Source organism: Scyliorhinus canicula, chromosome 7 (genome assembly GCF_902713615.1).
Source record: "Scyliorhinus canicula chromosome 7, sScyCan1.1, whole genome shotgun sequence".
NCBI classification, from domain to species: domain Eukaryota; kingdom Metazoa; phylum Chordata; class Chondrichthyes; order Carcharhiniformes; family Scyliorhinidae; genus Scyliorhinus; species Scyliorhinus canicula.
In genome coordinates this window covers 36,848,208-36,865,226 of record NC_052152.1, presented here as the reverse complement: position 1 = coordinate 36,865,226, position 17,019 = coordinate 36,848,208, and the positions used below count along the sequence as shown (strand labels likewise).

Genomic DNA, 17,019 nt, shown 5'->3' with positions numbered 1-17,019 from the left:
TATGGACTTCAGTAAGGCCTTTGACAAGGTCCCTCATGGCAGACTGATACAAAAAGTGATGTCACACGGGATCAGAGGTGAGCTGGCAAGATGGATACAGAACTGGCTAGGTCATAGAAGGTAGAGAGTAGAAATGGAAGGGTGCTTTTCTGATTGGAAGGCTGTTACTAGTGGTGTTCCGCAGGGTTCAGTGCTGGGACCTTTGCTGTTTGTAGTATATTTAATATATATATATAAATGATTTGGAGGAAAATGTAACTGGTCTGATTAGTAAGTTTGCGGACGACACAAAGGTTGGTGGAATTGCGGAGAGCGTTGAGGACTGTCAGAGGATACAGCAAGATTTAGATTGTTTAGAGACTGGGCGGAGAGATGGCAGATGGAGTTTAACCCGGACAAATGTGAGGTAATGCATTTTGGAAGGTCTGTTGCAGGTAGGGAATATACAGCGAATGGTAGAATCCTCAAGAGTATTGACAGTCAGAGAGATCCAGGTGTTCAGGTCCACAGGTCACTGAAAGGGGCAACATAGGTGGAGAAGGTAGTCAAGGAGGCATACGGCATGCTTGCTTTCATTGGCCGGGATGTGGAGATGCCGGCGTTGGACTGGGGTGAGCACAGTAAGAAGTCTTACAACACCAGGTTAAAGTCCAACAGGTTTGATTCAAACACGAGCTTTCGGAGCACTGCTCCTTCCTCAGGTGAATGGAGAGGTATGTTCCAGAAACATTTATATAGACAAAGTCAGAAACGCCGGACAATGCTTGGAATGCAAGCATTTGCAGGTAATCAAATCAATACAGATCCAGAGAGAGGGATAATCACAGGTTAAAGAGGTGTGATTTGTCTCAAGCCAGAACAGTTGGTGGAATTTTGCAAGTCGGGGCATTGAGTATAAAAATTGGCAAGTTATGTTGCAGCTGTATAGAACCTTTGTTAGGCCACACTTGGAGTATAGTGTTCAATTCTGGGTGCCACACTACCAGAAGGATTTAGAGAGGGTGCAGAAGAGATTTACCAGGACGTTGCCTGATATGGAGGGCATTAGCTATGAGGAGAGGTTGAATAAACTTGGTTTGTTCTCACTGGAATGAAGGAGGTTGAGGGACGACCTGATAACGGTCTACAAAATTAAGAGGGGCATAGACAGAGTGAATAGTCAGAGGCTTTTTTCCAGGGTAGAGGGGTCAATTACTAGGGGGCATAGGTTTAAGGTGCGAGGGGCAAGGTTTCAAGATGTACGAGGCAAGTTTTCTACACAGAGGGTAGTGGGTGCCTGGAACACACTGCCGGAGGTGGTGGTGGAAGCAGGGACAATAGTGACGTTTAAGGGGCATCTTGACAAATACATGAATTGGATGGGAATAGAGGGATACAGACCCCGGAAGTGTAGAAGATTTGAGTTTAGACGGGCAGCATGGTCGGCGCAAGCGTGGAGAGCCGAAGGGCCTGTTCCTGTGCTGTACTTTTCTTTGTTGTTTCTTTGTTCTACCTTAACATTTTCCCACATTATATTCCATGTGCCAATTTTTGTCCACTCACTTCACCTATCTCTCCCTTTGTAGACTCTTTGTATCCTCCTCACAATTTGTTTTTCTGCTAACATTTGCCCACAATACAGTCTGTCCCTTCATCCAAGTCATTAAATAGATTGTAAATAGTTGGGGTCCCAGCACAAATCCCTGTGGCACTCCAATCGTTACAGTTTGACAATCTGCCAATGATCCATTCATTAATTAGATGAGCAATACCATGGTACAAAACATAAAGCAAATATGGTTAACTATAAGCAAGATTTAAATACTGCCTGTGGAGGTTAATTTCACATGCTTACTCGGCAAATGACAACCAGGCAGGAGTTAGTTTCTGTTCTGGCTGTTCATCAGGAAGCAATATTGCTATTAAATCTATTTTAGGTTTCCATCACACACCGTACAGCTCACTACTTCCTTCTAGTGGCACAAAATACTAATTTAGCCAAGGACTTTCGGATCACAAAACTAATCTGAAAGCTGTAGTCACAAAACTGCTTTAGATCTTCAATAAAACAAACTAATCAAGTTGAGCATTTTAAGCTAACATATCTCCTATACCCTGCATTTTACTGGAATGTCAAAAATGAAATCTCTAATGATTTCACATGTTTTCTTTAAAACATTTAAATGGATAGATAGATTGGCATCTTTCACTTACTCATTTCATAATCTTAACATTACTTTGCTCTTATCCATTGGCACATGTCTGCAGCTTAAAAAAAAAATTTAAAAAAATTTTAAATCGCAGAATTTCAAGATGATAGTGGTTTCAATTTTGGGTCAAATCTTGCTTGAAGAGTAATGAGTATTAAAGACGCATGCTGCTATTAATGTGCAAATCAGCCAGCAAATTCAAGGGGTGAAGAGATATGGTGAAAATTGCAACTCTCCAACTGGCAGGGCAATTTACATTGCTCCACCACTTGCTTCACACAAGTGGCATCTCACCTTAGCCTCCCTGTTCTTTTTTAAAACTTATTTAATATTCACAGTAACCATTACATTTCCTGCTGAAAAGTAGGGCTGGAACTTAGTGGTAGACGAGCCTTATTAGCAACATGACATTCACATAAATAGAATCATAGAATGGCTGACACAAGAGGACATTTGGCATGGTGTGTCCATGCTGGCTCTCTGAAACAACAATTTCGCTAATTCCACAATTATAGAAAGGATATAATTAAACTGGATAGAGTGCAGAAAAGATTTACTAGGATGCTACCGGGACTTGATGGTTTGAGTTATAAGGAGAGATTTGATAGACTGGGACTTTTTTCCCTGGAGCATGGGAGGCTTGGGGGTGATCTTATAGAGGTCTATAAAATAATGAGGGGCATAGATTAGGTAAATAGTCAACATCTTTTCCAAAAGATAGGGGAGTCTAAAACTAGAGGGCATAGGTTTACGGTGAGAGGGAAGAGGTATAAAACGGTCCAGAACGAAAAATTTTCACAGAGGGTGGTGAGTGTCTTTAACGAACTGCCTGGGGCAGTAGTGGAGCCGTGTACAATTATGTCTTTTAAAAGACATTTAGACAGTTATATGGGAAATCTATGTATATAGAGGGATAAGGGCAATTGGGACTAGCGTAGTGGTAAAAACTGTCCGGCAAGGACAGGTTGGGCTGAAGGGCCTGTTTTCATGCTGTAAACCTCTACGACTCTATTCATGTCCATGAAATCCCTCATACCTGGAACCTTATGCTACCACATTCTAAAAAGCTTTGGCATCCTTCCTAAAATGCACCGCCCAGCCTATTGCAGTCAAACCAGTATTTTATAAAGATTCATTACATCTTGCTTGCTTTATCACTCAATTCTTTCCTCTATAAATCCCAGGATCCTGGGTGCCTGATTAACTGTTTTTGCAACCTGCCCTGCCACTTTCGACAATCTTGTGCATATACACATCAGAATATCGACATGCCACTGGCTTCTTTCTTAGGTGATCATTATTGTCTCAGTGAGGTCCTCAGGCCATTTTCCTGATGAGTAAATATCCTTGTTTACTAAGCTGTGCAATGATGTTACGTTCTTTCCCTGGTTTTTAAATTAACTCTGCTGGTATTTTATCTGACTTCAACGGTTGCATTGAGAATTGTAATGAAGAAAGTGGATAGTAGGAAGGCCCAAAACTACACTGGAGATGACCAGTTTGGATTCCAGAGGGTGCCAGGGATAAGAGGAGTATTATACGATTAATGAGTGAACAAAGTTTGCACAGGAAGTATATGTTTGTTTTGTAGCTTTTGAAAAAGCATTACCTAGGTTTGACTGGATCCTGACAGTTTTAAAGGCACTGGAAGACCGGAGAGATAGACAACTCAAGAAATCTATACATGGGACAAACAGCAACAGTGAAAATGGCCAACAGAGTAATTGGAAGAGGAGTTTAATAAGGGTATTGTTTATCACCAACCCTCTTCTGCATCTATGCAGAAACGATGAATAAAGAAGCAATTGAAAAGAAAGACTAGAAATATAGACACTAGGAGTAGGCTATTCGGCACTTTGAATCTGCCCGCCATTCAATATGGCCATGGGTGATCCTCAATTTCAATGCCATATTCCCAGTTTCTTCCCATTCCCCTTGATGTCATTAAATTCTTTTTAAAAATCTCTTTCATGAATATATTCAGTAATTTGGCTTCCACAGGCTTCTGTGGTAGAGAAATCCACAGGTTCACGAGCCTTTGAGTGAAGAAAGTTTTACTCATCTCAGACTTAAATGGTCTGCCCTGAGACTGTGTCCCCGGATCTCGAGTCCCCAAACAGGGAAAACTTCCTGTCTCTCATCTATCCAGCCCTATTAGAATTTTATACATTTCAATCAGATCTCCTCCCATCCTCCTAATAGATAGAGGCCCAGTCAAATCAATTCTTCCTCATAGGACAGTCCTGTCAACCCTGGTATCAGCCTAGTGAACCTCCATTGCACTCCCTCTATGGCAAGTATATCCTTTCTCAGGTAGGGAGACCCAAAACTACATGCAATACTTCAGGTGTGGTCTCACCATGGTCCTGTGTAACTGCAGTAAGACATCTCTGCTCCTGAACTCAAATCGTCTTTCAATCCAGGGCAATATGTCGTTTGCCTTCCTAATTGCTTTCTGCACCTGCCTCTCCACTTTCATTGACTGGTGTACAACACCCAAATTCCTTTGTACATTCATATTTCCCAATATCTCACCATTTAAATAATACTCTACCTTTCTGTTTTTCACATTTAGCCTGCGTTGTACTGAATCTACCATGTATTTGTCCACTCACTCAACTTGTCGAAATCACTTGAAGACTCCTTGCATTCTCCTCACAACTCCATCCAGTTTTGGGTCGTCAGCAAACTTGGAAATGTTACATTTGGTTCCTTCATCCAGATCATTTATATATATCGTGAAAATCTGGCATGAGATTGGGGAGATATCCATCTCCTGACACTCTGTGATTTGGCCTCCACGGCCTTCTGCGGCAACGAGTTCCACAGATGCATCACGCTCTGGCTGAAGAAATTCCTCCTCATCTCAGTTTTAAAGGATCATCACTTTTTTTTCCTACTGGTGGAAACATCCTTTTCACGCCCACTCTAAGTTTCAATAAGATCCTGTCTCATCCTTCTAAACTCCAACGTGTACAGACCTAGAGTCCTCAGCCACTCCTCATATGACAAGCTCTTCATTCCAGTGATCATTCTTGTGAAACCGACCTGCACCCTTCCCAAGGCCAGCACATCCTTCCTGTATCCTTCCTTAGATTCAGGGCCCAAAACTGCTCAGAATATTCCAAATGGAGTCTGACCAGAGCCTTAAACAGCCTCAGAAGTCCAAAATTATGAGCAAACATTTTTAAGCTTTGCCTCAATAGATAAGACATAACTATGTAAGACTGACCAGAACTTCCATCTGCCGCACATCTTTCTTGCCAATCTGCTTCACAGAACATGGAACTTTTATGTTTCTCATCTTTTATTTAAAGCTAACAGTGACGAAAAGATGTGCAGGTTAGGTGGATTGGCCACGCTAAATTAGTATCCAATGGTTAGGTAGGGTTACAGTGTTATTGGGATAGGGTGGGGGAGTAGGTCTAGGTAGAGTGCTCTTTCAGAGGGTTGGTGCAGAGTTGATAGGTCCAATGGCCTCTTTCTGCACTGTAGGAATTCTGTGATTCCATGAAAACATTAGAATTGCTTAATTTTAAAAAACAATGCTATATAGATGCAAGTACCATAAACATTCTTTGTCAAGATACTTTCACAAGCAGGTGAATACCTTGCATCTCTGGTGCTAATTATTGGTCGAGGGCGGAATGTTAATCAGGACACGAAGATAACTTCCCATCATTTGAACATCTCGCCTGAAGGATAGCAAGGGCTTCTCTTTGTGTGCAGGAAAATAATTCATTGCATGAGGTGTTTGAGGTGTACAAGACTAAGAGAGATATAGATAGGATCGATAGGAAATGGCTGTTACCCTTAGTTGAAGGGTCAATAATGAGGGGACATCATTTTAAGATGGGGGGCAGGAGGTTTAGAGGGGATTTGAAGGAAATATAATTCACCCAGAGTGTGTTAATGAGTCTGGAATGCACTGCCTGGAACAGTAGTAGAGGAGGGAAACCGCACAACCGTTAAAAAGTACAGTGATGAGCACTTGAAACGCCATAGCATTCCAGACATGGGCCAAGTGCTGGAAAGTGGGGTTAGGGTAGATTTAGTGTAGTTTGTCGGTGCAGAACCGATGGGCAGAAGGGTTTCTTCTGTACTGTACGACTTTGCAAATCATTCTGCTCAGTAGCTGGATTATGAAACAATCTGGAGAATTTCATTTTAATTGCTCTTTGCTCAACAGTTTAAAACTAACATCCTATTCAGTCTCAGACGAAATGGTTTTTATATTTATTTCTAAAATTGTTTATTCAATTCTTCTCAAGTATCCTACAAGTTCTGGCAGTTTCTACTGGTAACCCCATGGTAATGTTTGAAAACATTCCAAGGGAGGACTTTATAAATCAGATAATACTCTAGAATATAGTTGTCAGTTAACCTTAGTCTTAATATTATTCTGGTCACGCACGTTATATTGATATTGAAATTCGGAAATTCTGAGCTAGTATCAGAAAATGTTTCTTTGTGGCTTGGTTTGTACGGAAGAAGATGTTTCAATGTTAACACAATATATTACATTTTCAAGTCTTAATAAATTTAATAAGAGCCAGTCAAGTATTAAACGTGTCTCAGCTGGCAGCACTCTGACTGCGGAGTCTGAAGGTCTCTTTAGAAACTTGAGCACAATCTACTTCAGGATAGTACTAAGGAATGCTGGACTGTTGGGAGGGGCCTTCAACCCGATAAGACGCTAAACAGAAGTCCAATCTGTCCCCTCAGATGGGCATAAAAGATTCTCATGTGTTATGTGAAGGAGAACAGGAAAGTTCACCTAGTATCATAGACAACATTTATCCCTTCATCAACACTTTAAAATATCTGTAGGATATGGTGTGCAAATTTGTTACAACATTCTAGACTACAAGAGTGACAACACTTCTAAAGTATTTAATTGGCCAAAAGCAACAAGGTTGTGAATGGCTCCACATAACTGGAATTCTTATTTTGTTCCTGTTAAAAAAAATGGTTATAGGCGAGTGCAAAACTCTTAACAATTGTTTAACAAATACAACGGCCTGAATGGAAAAGAAAAAAAAAGTTTGTTTTACAAACATTCTCTCACACATCATCACTTCATTATAGAAAAAATGCATTTTAACTTCTACTGTTGATTATGCCTCTGAAGTGCATGCAATGAATGTATGCTTTAACGTTTTATAATACTAATATACAAGCATACATGAGGAACATGTAGCGTAACCAAGGGCATTTATCAGTATTTTAATTATCTAATTGAAAGCAAAATATCAAGAGAGGATAAAAGCAAATTATTGCAGATGCTGGAATCTAAAAGTAAAACATAAAATGCTGGAAAATTTCAGCAGGTCTGACAGCATCTGTGGTGGAATAGAGCTAACTTTTAGAGTCTGGATGATGGCTCTCTCCACAGATGCTGTCAGACCCATTGAGATTTTCCAGCATTTTATGTTTTTGTTTTATATCAAGAGAGGATGTATGTGCATGTGTCAACATAAAGTAATCCTTCCTTTAAATAAACCCAAAATTTTACCCCATCTCAAAGCAACATTGAAGGATTAGAACTATTGTTTTCTCAATACTGCAATAATGATGTCACATTCCTAACCTGCATGTGAATTTAACAGCATATCCATGCAAGTTCACTAAAAATCCACATCAAACAGAATATAAAATTATACCGAGTATAAATACTATAATCTAATCTCAGTCAAGATGATAGTTGTCATTTCCAAATGAGAAAGTCACGGGTTAAAAGCTCAATACAAGGCTTTGAGCCTACTGCCGCACTTTAGAACTGTATTGAAGGAATGCTGCATTGCTGTTGACAACTTTCAGTCAAGTCAATAAGACAAAAGATACTCCATAATACTTTTTGAAGAGAGGAGGGGAGTTCTGCCGGTGTCCTGGCCAATGCTCAGCCCTCAAGCAGCACCAGCAAGAACAGATTACCAGGACATTTATCTCTTTTGATGTTCACAAATTCTTGCTGTAATAAACTGACCATCTTTTAGCCTAAAAGAAAATCTTGAAATATTGGCTGCGAAACATTTTGAAACACACTCCTCCATTTTGACAGTCAGAAAATAGGCAGAGCTTTTGAACTCTGCCGAAAACTTCGATACTTTGCCACTGGCATGTTCACCTCCTTAGCCAGTTACTCAGGCTGAACTAAACTCAGCATGCTCCAGCAGCCAGAGATGAGCTTAAAATTCCACCACTGGGAATTTGAAGTGGGTGAGGAGAGATAGTGCATAATGGTTGCAGTCAAAGGGTGCTATTTCGGACACTAATTGAGTCAATTTTCAACTGGCAGCGGTAGGAACTGGATTCGAATTACTTTAATATGGGTGATGGGAAACATTGGTATGCATTTACGGAAGCAGCAATATACTCAAGAACTTTGAGGAGGAATACAAGGTTGGAAATGGAGTTGTAACTTGAGGGAAACAAAACAATATTCAGCAAATATCATGCTTAGGCGTACAGAAAAGGGAAATGAAGGTTTAGAAAGTACACAAAGTGGAAAGTAGGTAAAAGCAAATGAAAATTCAGCTTCCACTATATTGGTCATTAGTTATATTGGTCATTAGCTCATTAACTTATGCCAAAATAACCAAATGAATGAACTTCAGAAATGGACAGGGAATTGGTTAGAATTAATATTATAGCCCTTCCACTTCGAGAATCAGAGTTCAAATCCAACTAAAACAGCCAGGGTGACAGGTACCCTGCTCACTGGTTATAATGGCCTTTGCTGGCATTCCCGCTCATTAGGAATTTTTTTTAACCGCATTGAAATTTTGGCCTGCTGAGTTTTTAAACTGAAGGTTAATTCTGGGGTCCTGATTTAGACCTTTTGCTCCTCCCCACACCACAAACCCCTAAAATATATCCATTACTTCAAAACAGGAAATTCAATCCTAAAGATTCACTCACGAGATTAGAATGGGAAACATAAATACCACACTGATGGGGAGCATGTATCACCTTACCCAAATCTATTTTATGCTGTACTTAAATCTAATACTTGATAGCTTGTGGTTGCAGAAAAGTGGGAAAATGTTCAACAAACATTCTTTTTCTATACATTTCTGGGCAAACAAGCATCCCAGGTGACACCAAAATCAGATTAGAGTGGGATCTTTGCTTAACCTTATTTGTTGCTTTGTGGTTTAGAAAGTCAATATCAGTGTTCCCTGTACTGAGCTATTAAAATAGGCTTCCAAATAACTTAATATATTTAACCAGTTAGTAGCCGAGTCATCCAGGGTCAGGTAACTGAAATAATTGAATAAATGTTTGAAATAGATTCGCAATTCATCCATGGAAATTTATATTGAAGTGATTTTACTGCGCATCAAACAACAAATACTCCTTCGAAGAAAATATTCAAACATGCACAAACTTTGAAAATGAATGCATCAGCCATGTCTTCTGACAAAAACAAAATGCCAACACGATCAATGTTTTGAGCAACAATTATTTTCTCCATAGTTGGCTGTCTGGTAGAGGACTCTTAAAAGGGGAAATTTAACACGCAAGCACAGCACATTAGTATTTTATGACTTTATCTTTGCAACACATCAATATTTCCAGGATGCCGGCGAAGGGTTTTGCTACAATGGAAGGATGCGAGACCCCCAAGCGTGGAGACCTGGATCAATGACATGGCGGGTTTTATTAAGCTAGAGAAGGTCAAATTCGCCCTGAGAGGATCGGTACAAGGGTTCTTTAGGCGGTGGCAACCTTTCCTCGACTTTCTGGCTCAACGATAGGGTACTGGGACAGTAGCAGCAGCAACCCGGGGGGGGGAGGAGGGGGGGACGGACGATGACTGTGTTTGTTTATTTAATTTTAATTTATTTTTAAGTTCTTTTGTTGGGGTGGGGGGGATATGATACATGCGTTGCTCCGGTCTGGGGGGTGTTACAGTTGTTATGGGTTATTTTGTTGCATTTCATTGTTTGTTGTTATATTTTATATTTTCTGTAAAAAATTCCAATAAAAATTATTTTTTTTAAAAATAAAATATTTCCAGGATGCAATGAAGTCCTGATGTCATTCCATCAAGTGGACATCCAGCACCAGGTCCTCCATCACTACCTTCAGAAAATAATCATAATTATCGGGGGTGAAGAGTTTGTTAAAACTTTTGCTTTATTTGTCGCGCTCTCGTTAAGACACACAACTATCCCGAACATTTACATTTCTGGAATATTGTATATTAAGTTTCTGTATATTAAAAAGAATGCTTTAACAGGAACAACGTGCAATAACTTACCAAGATATACCCCTACTCACCAAATAATGTAAGTTTAAGTATCCTACTACATTGGATAGCAAAGGAGAGATCCGAGCTATCGAATATGGTTATAAGATCGCCATCTGCAAAAAGAAAAACAGGAAAGTTAAGACTGAAGACCAAATGAATGAAGCAGTACACTTTTTAGAATTAAAAATCCCAGAAATTTCTAGACATGAATGTGTCAGCTAGTATATGTTTAAAAACAAAAAGAAAGATGAGTTAACAGTTTAGGTGTATCTATACCTTCCACATTACAAGCAATTTTAGCAAAGTTGAGAAAAGAGGAAAACTGAAGACAGCAACAGATGTTCCAATTCATAGTGAGGAAGTGAATTAATTGAATGACCTCCAAACTGCCTAACAGAAACTGCTAGATGATATAAAAAGATCATCCAAGAGGGTGAAGGTACGATATCAAAACAAACCTTGCGCAAATTAAGAGGCTGAAAAGACACGGGAGAGGTTGAAACAAACAGACTGGAGGTTGGTAAAAGAAAAAGTACAAATGAGATCAGAAATTAAAACAGAAAATACATTTTGCTGATGCCAATACAAAAGGAATGACAAGCTAAAGTCTGAAAGTCACAAATGTTCATGACCAATGCAAAGTGCCCCGTAGAAAGATGAGACACTGTTCCTGAAGCCGGTGTTGAACCTGTTTTGAGAACTGTAGGATACCAAAGGTGGAAACATCAGAGCAAAATTAGGAGGAAGTAGAAAGCCTCCATAAGTTAGAAGCACAAATGTGACAGAACAGATGTTCAGCAAAGCAGTTGCCTAACCTGCAAATTGATATATCCCCAGAAAAGAACAGACTGCATAGTGGGTGACAAATATAGTACATTAGATTAGAAATAGTATACTAAACTGTCATATCACATGAGAAAGTTAATGTCTCTGGACAGTGGCTGGAATTAGATCAAATCTTGGCATTATTTTGGCACGAAGCAAGAAAAGAAATAGACAAAACAGGAAAATGCTGCTGAAGCTGGAAATCTGAAATGAAAAGAGGAAACACTAGAAATACTCAAGAGGGTCAGGAAGAATCTGTGGAGAAAGAATATTTCAGGTCAAAATCCTTCATCTGAACTGACAAAAATCAGGCATGTAATAGGTTTAAGCAAGTGAAATTGGGGAGATTGGATCAAGAACAAAAAGGTCTGGAATGGGGTAGAAGAATAGTTCATCAACAGGTGTATCAAAGAATACTTACTCAGCAGACCCCCAGTCTGGGTTCCGCCAGAGTCACTTAGCTCTGGCCTCATCACAGCCTTAGTTCAAGCATGGACAAAAGAACCGAATGGCAGAGGTGAGATGAAAGTAACTGGCTTTTATATCAAGGCAGCATTTGACTGAGCATGACATCAGGAGCCCTAGCAAAACTGGAATAAATGTAATGAGGGGGAAACTCTCCATTTGTTGGGAGTCGTGCCTGGCACAAAGGAAGATAGTTGTGGTGGTTGGAGGTCAACTCAACTCCAGGACATCAATGCAGAAGTTCATCAATGTAGTGTCCTAGTCCCAACCATCTTCAGCAGCTTCATCAATGACCTTCCCTTCATTATAAGGTTAGAAGTGGGAATGTTCACTTATGGCTGCACAATATTGAGCACCATTCGTGATTCCTCAGATACTGAAGCAGTCCATGCCCAAATGCATCAACACTTGGACAATATTCAAGCTTGGGTTGACAAATGGCAAGTAACATTCGTGCCACATATGTGCCAGACAATGACCATCTCCAACAACACTCAAGATGCTTGAACCATTCAGGACAAAGCAGCCCATTTGCTTGCTACCCCTTCCACAAACATCTAATTTCTAGTGTTTCCTCTTGTCATTTCAGATTTCCAACACTGACGAATAGTGGCAGCCCTGTGCACCATCTACAAAATGCACTGCAGGAACTCGTCAAGGTTCCTTAGGCAGCACCTTCCACACCCATAATCACTACCATCTAGACCAGGGATGGGCAAACTACGGCCCGCGGGCCGCATGCGGCCCGCCAAAGGTATTTCTGCGGCCCACCAAGTCATTAAAAAAAAAGTTGTTTTTTTTTTTAAAGAAATTTTTTTTTTTTTTATAAATGTTTTTTTAAGGTTAATGGGGGGGGGGGGGGGGGCGCTGTTGGGTTACTTACTGGTATAGGGGGGATACGTTGACTTGAGTAGGGTGATCATTGCTCGGCACAACATCGAGGGCCGAAGGGCCTGTTCTGTGCTGTACTGTTCTATGTTCCATATGAGGCGCCCAGAATCATAACCGGGTGAAGTAATTATTTTACTTAATATACTATGCGGCCCTTTGTGAATTGTGAATTTCTGAATGTGGCCCTTGCACGGAAAAGTTTGCCCACCCCTGATCTAGACGGATAAGAGCAGCAGATACCTGGAAACACCGCCACCTGGTGGTTCCCCTCCAAGTCTCATTATCCTGATCTGGAAATATATGGCGGTTCCTTCACTGTCGCTGGGTCAAAATCCTGGAACTTCCTCTCTAACAGCATTGGAATGCAGAAAACAAAGTACAAAATATATTCTTAAAAGGTAAAAAAAACAGGAAGTGTGGGACCACATTAGCAGTACAAGACAGGGAGGTCTCCCATGCTTGCCTTCAAGTAGCACCATGCCATCTTGCTTCTGAGCAGGCAGAAGAGGCCATTCATGGTTTAATGGTCTGATCCAAAAGATGACATCTCAAACAATGCAGCATTGAGGGAGTGGTGATTTAGTGTCAGCCGAGATTATGTGCTCAAATCTCTAGTGTAGTTTCAAGCCAAGATCAGCGAAGTATATAATCAACTGAACTTCCCTTTGCCCACCATTATCCATTTTAATTGAACTTAATATTTAGATACCAATTCAATACACAAAGCCACTTCATGTTTTAAAATGTTTGAAAATCTAACACATTCCTCATATTGGGGTCCTTGGGCCTCCCATACTGTCTTTTCCTCTCAATCAAACGTATTCAGTAACCTTTCACCTAGTCTTCGATGCAAGATGGAAGATATAAAACTGTACAACCAAGATGCAGGGTCCAAATGTTTATAAATCATGTGCTCAAGGCGACATCAAATTAGATCGAGAACGTGAACCGTTTTTGATTTCAAATATAGATACAATGTTTCATGATTTGAACATCCGTACCAGTATGCACTATGTAATGAACTAATTATCCAAATACTTCACTGATGTATAATAATTAAAATCACAGAGGGATATAATGCACCATGAAACCCTATTATTTTACCTTCTAGTCTAATTAATTTTACTCGTGTTGTGTCAATTTATGACTGCGGCTTGTTTAGCACAGTGGGCTAAATAGCTGGCTTACAATGCAGAACAATGCCAGCAGTGCTGGTTCAATTCCCATACTGGCCTCCCCGAACAGGTGCCGGAAAGTAGTGACGAGGGGCTATTCACAGTAACTTCATTGAAGCCTACTTGTGACAATAAGCGATTATTATCATTATATATGAAAAAAAATCCCAAAATGTATAAAAACTTACTTATTTTTTCTTTTCTTAAGTTGACTTTCTGCTGAACCAAAAAAGATGGCTGATACAAGTCACATGACCACAGGGTTTACCCTTTATTCTAGAATCTACCATCAGTAGTTGCAAGAACAATAGAATCCTCCTCTCACACCCAATTTATTTGGGCGATATTTAATTCCTTTTAACTAAAATATATTCCAGAGAGGAAGAAAGATTGCAAGAGGGGGAAAAACACCCATGGCTAAGGAAAGAAGTTAAATATAGCATAAGGTCAAAAACTAAAGCATACCATATTGCAAAAATCAGTGCAGGCTGGAAGGTTGGAAAATGTTTAATGATCAACAAGGGGTTACTAAAACACTTATTAAAAGAACAACAGTCAATTAAGAAAACTAGAGCAAAGTATAAAAAAGGAGAGCAAAATCTTCCACAAGTATATAAAAGGAAAAGAATAGCTAAAGTGAATGTTAGTTCCTTGGAGGATCAGACCTGGGAGTTAATAGAGGAGAACACAGAAATGGCAGAGACTCTAAATCAGTATTTTGCCCTTGTTTTTAAAGTGGTACCATCCCAATGGTAACAGGCAATGTAGAAGTAATAGAAAGAGAGGAACTTGGAACATTCAACACTTATCATCAATAGGGAAAAGGTACTGATCAAAGAGTTGAGATTGAAGCCTCACAGGTCCCCCGGGCCTGAAGGCCGATATCCTATGGTCTTAAAGGAAGAGGCAACGGAGATAGTGGATCCATTGGTTGTAATATTCCGAAATTCCCTGGATGCGGGAAACGTTCCAGTGGTTTGGAAAAATGCTCATGTAACACTCTTATTCAAAAAAGGAAGGGAGACAGAAAGTAGGAAACTATAGACCAGTTAGTTTAACATCCGTCATTGGGAAATTGTTAGAATCCATTATTAAGGAAGCAAAAACAAGACACTTGGAAAGTCAAAACGCAATCCATCAGAATCAGCGTGGTTTTATGACGGGTAAATCATGTTTGACTAATCTGTCGTTCCATTAGAGACAGTTCAGAAGAGGTTCACTCAATTGATTCCAGAGTTGAGCGGTTTGTCTTATGAAAACAGACTGAGCAGTTTAGGGCGATACTTTCTCAAGTTCAGAAGAATGAGAGGAGATCTAATTGAGGTTTACATGATAAAAGGTATTGACAATGTAGATGTACAGGTGGATGCCTTCTGATGTGGGACAATCTAGAATGAAAGGTCATAGTTTTTTAGGATAAGGGGTGGCAGATTTAAAGCAGGGATGAGAGCATTTACCATCCATTTCTAATTGCCTTCGAGGTGGTGGTGATGGTGAGCTAGTTTCTTGAACCTTTGCAGTCCATGTGCTATTAGGAAGGAAGCTCCAATATTTTGACATAGCGACATTGAAGGAACAGCATTAGAGTTCCAAGTGAGGATTTACTGCAGCTTTGATGTTTCCGTGCATCTGATGCCCTTGCCATTCTAGGTAGTAGAGGTCGCAAGTTTGGAAGATGCTGTCAAAGGGCTTTGGTAAGTTGCTGCAGGGCAGCTTATAGATGGTACACACTACTACCATTGTGCGACAATGGTGGAAGGAGTGAATGTTTAAAGTGGTGAATTGGGTTTCAATCAAGTGGACTGCCTAGTCCAGGATGGTGTTGAACTTAATAAGTGTTGTTGGAGCTGCACTGATGATGCAAATAGACAGTATTCTTGACTTGAGCCTCATAGATGGCCATCAGGCTTTGGGAACTCGAGAAGGGAGCTGATCGCCACAGAATTCTCTGTCTTGCTCTTGTAACCACAGTATTTACATAGCTGGCGAATGGTAACCCTCTTGATATAGCAATGCCATTGAATGCCATGGAGCAATAGTTAGATTCTCTCCACTTGGCAATGGTCATTGCCTGGCACTTGTGTGAGAAATGCTACTTGCCAGTTATGAGTCCAAGCCTGGATAGTGTCCAGGTCTTGCTGCACACAGACATGGACAGCTTCAGTGTCTGATTCGTCGAGAATGGTGCTGAACATTGTGCAGTCATTTTTTATAATGGAAGTCTTGGATGAAGCAGCTGAAGATGGTTGGGCTCAGGACACTATGCTGAGGAACTCCTGAAGTGGTGCCCTGGGTCTGAGATCATTGACCTCCAACACCACAACCATCTTTCTTTGTGCTCGATCTGACTCCATAAGACCATGAGACAAGAACAGAATTAAGCCAATCGGCCCAACGAGTCTGCTCCACCATTCAATCATGGCTGATATATTTATCATCCTCATTTTCTGCGTTCTCCCCATAACCCGTGTTCCCCTTATTAATCACGAACCTATCTCTGTCTTAAGACACTCAGTAACTTTAACTCCACAGCCTTCTGCAGCAATGAGTTCCACAGACTCACCACCCTCTTGCTGAAGAAATTCCTCCTCATCTGATTTAAAGGATCGTCCCTTCAGTTTCAGGTTGTGCCCTGGGTTCTCCTACTAGTGGAAACATCCTCTCCATGTTCACTCTATCTAGGCCTCTCAGTATTCTGTACATTTCTCCCTTATCCTTCTAAACTCCATCGAGTATAGACCCAAATTTGATTGATTGGCTGGTGGACAATGAATTGGCCAAAATGCAGCATTCTGCCTGGTAATAGGTGATGATTGAATCCTGCCTGAGTGGAATGATTTTCAGAGACGCAAGGAGCTCAGTTTTGAATCTTGGACACTCAGGGGACTGCTTCTCTTTCTCTCTCTTGCTCAAGAAAGGCAGCAAGTGCTGTATTTCTGAAACCACAGAGACCTGATGGAATTTACAGTAAAGCCTCAAACTGAAAGCAACGCCTCAAGAGGGCTAATGTGCTGGAAACAAGACTGTGCTTTCTTTTACTTAGGTTTTTTTTACCCCTTTCTTCCCCTCTGTGTTTGTCTGTCGTGTATCTATGGTATAGATAGAGGGTGGGGGGGAGGGAGTTAAAGGGGTATTAGGAATTAGATAACAGTTAACCAGTTGTATTTACAACATATTTCTCATGTGAACACAGAACAGTGCAGAAGGAGGCCAATTG

The 17,019-nt window shown here is 40.4% G+C and overlaps 1 protein-coding gene across 6 annotated transcripts in view; it reads right to left on the bottom strand.

Moving 5' to 3' along the window:
- The window catches only part of tfg (trafficking from ER to golgi regulator), a 146,324-nt gene that overhangs the window by 104,616 nt on the left and 24,689 nt on the right, over positions 1-17,019 (bottom strand). For all 6 annotated transcript variants that reach the window (XM_038801789.1, XM_038801791.1, XM_038801792.1 and 3 more), the window contains exon 3: positions 10,476-10,559. In XM_038801789.1, coding sequence (XP_038657717.1) covers positions 10,476-10,559 — 84 coding nt within the window. The remainder of the gene's footprint in view (positions 1-10,475; positions 10,560-17,019) is intronic.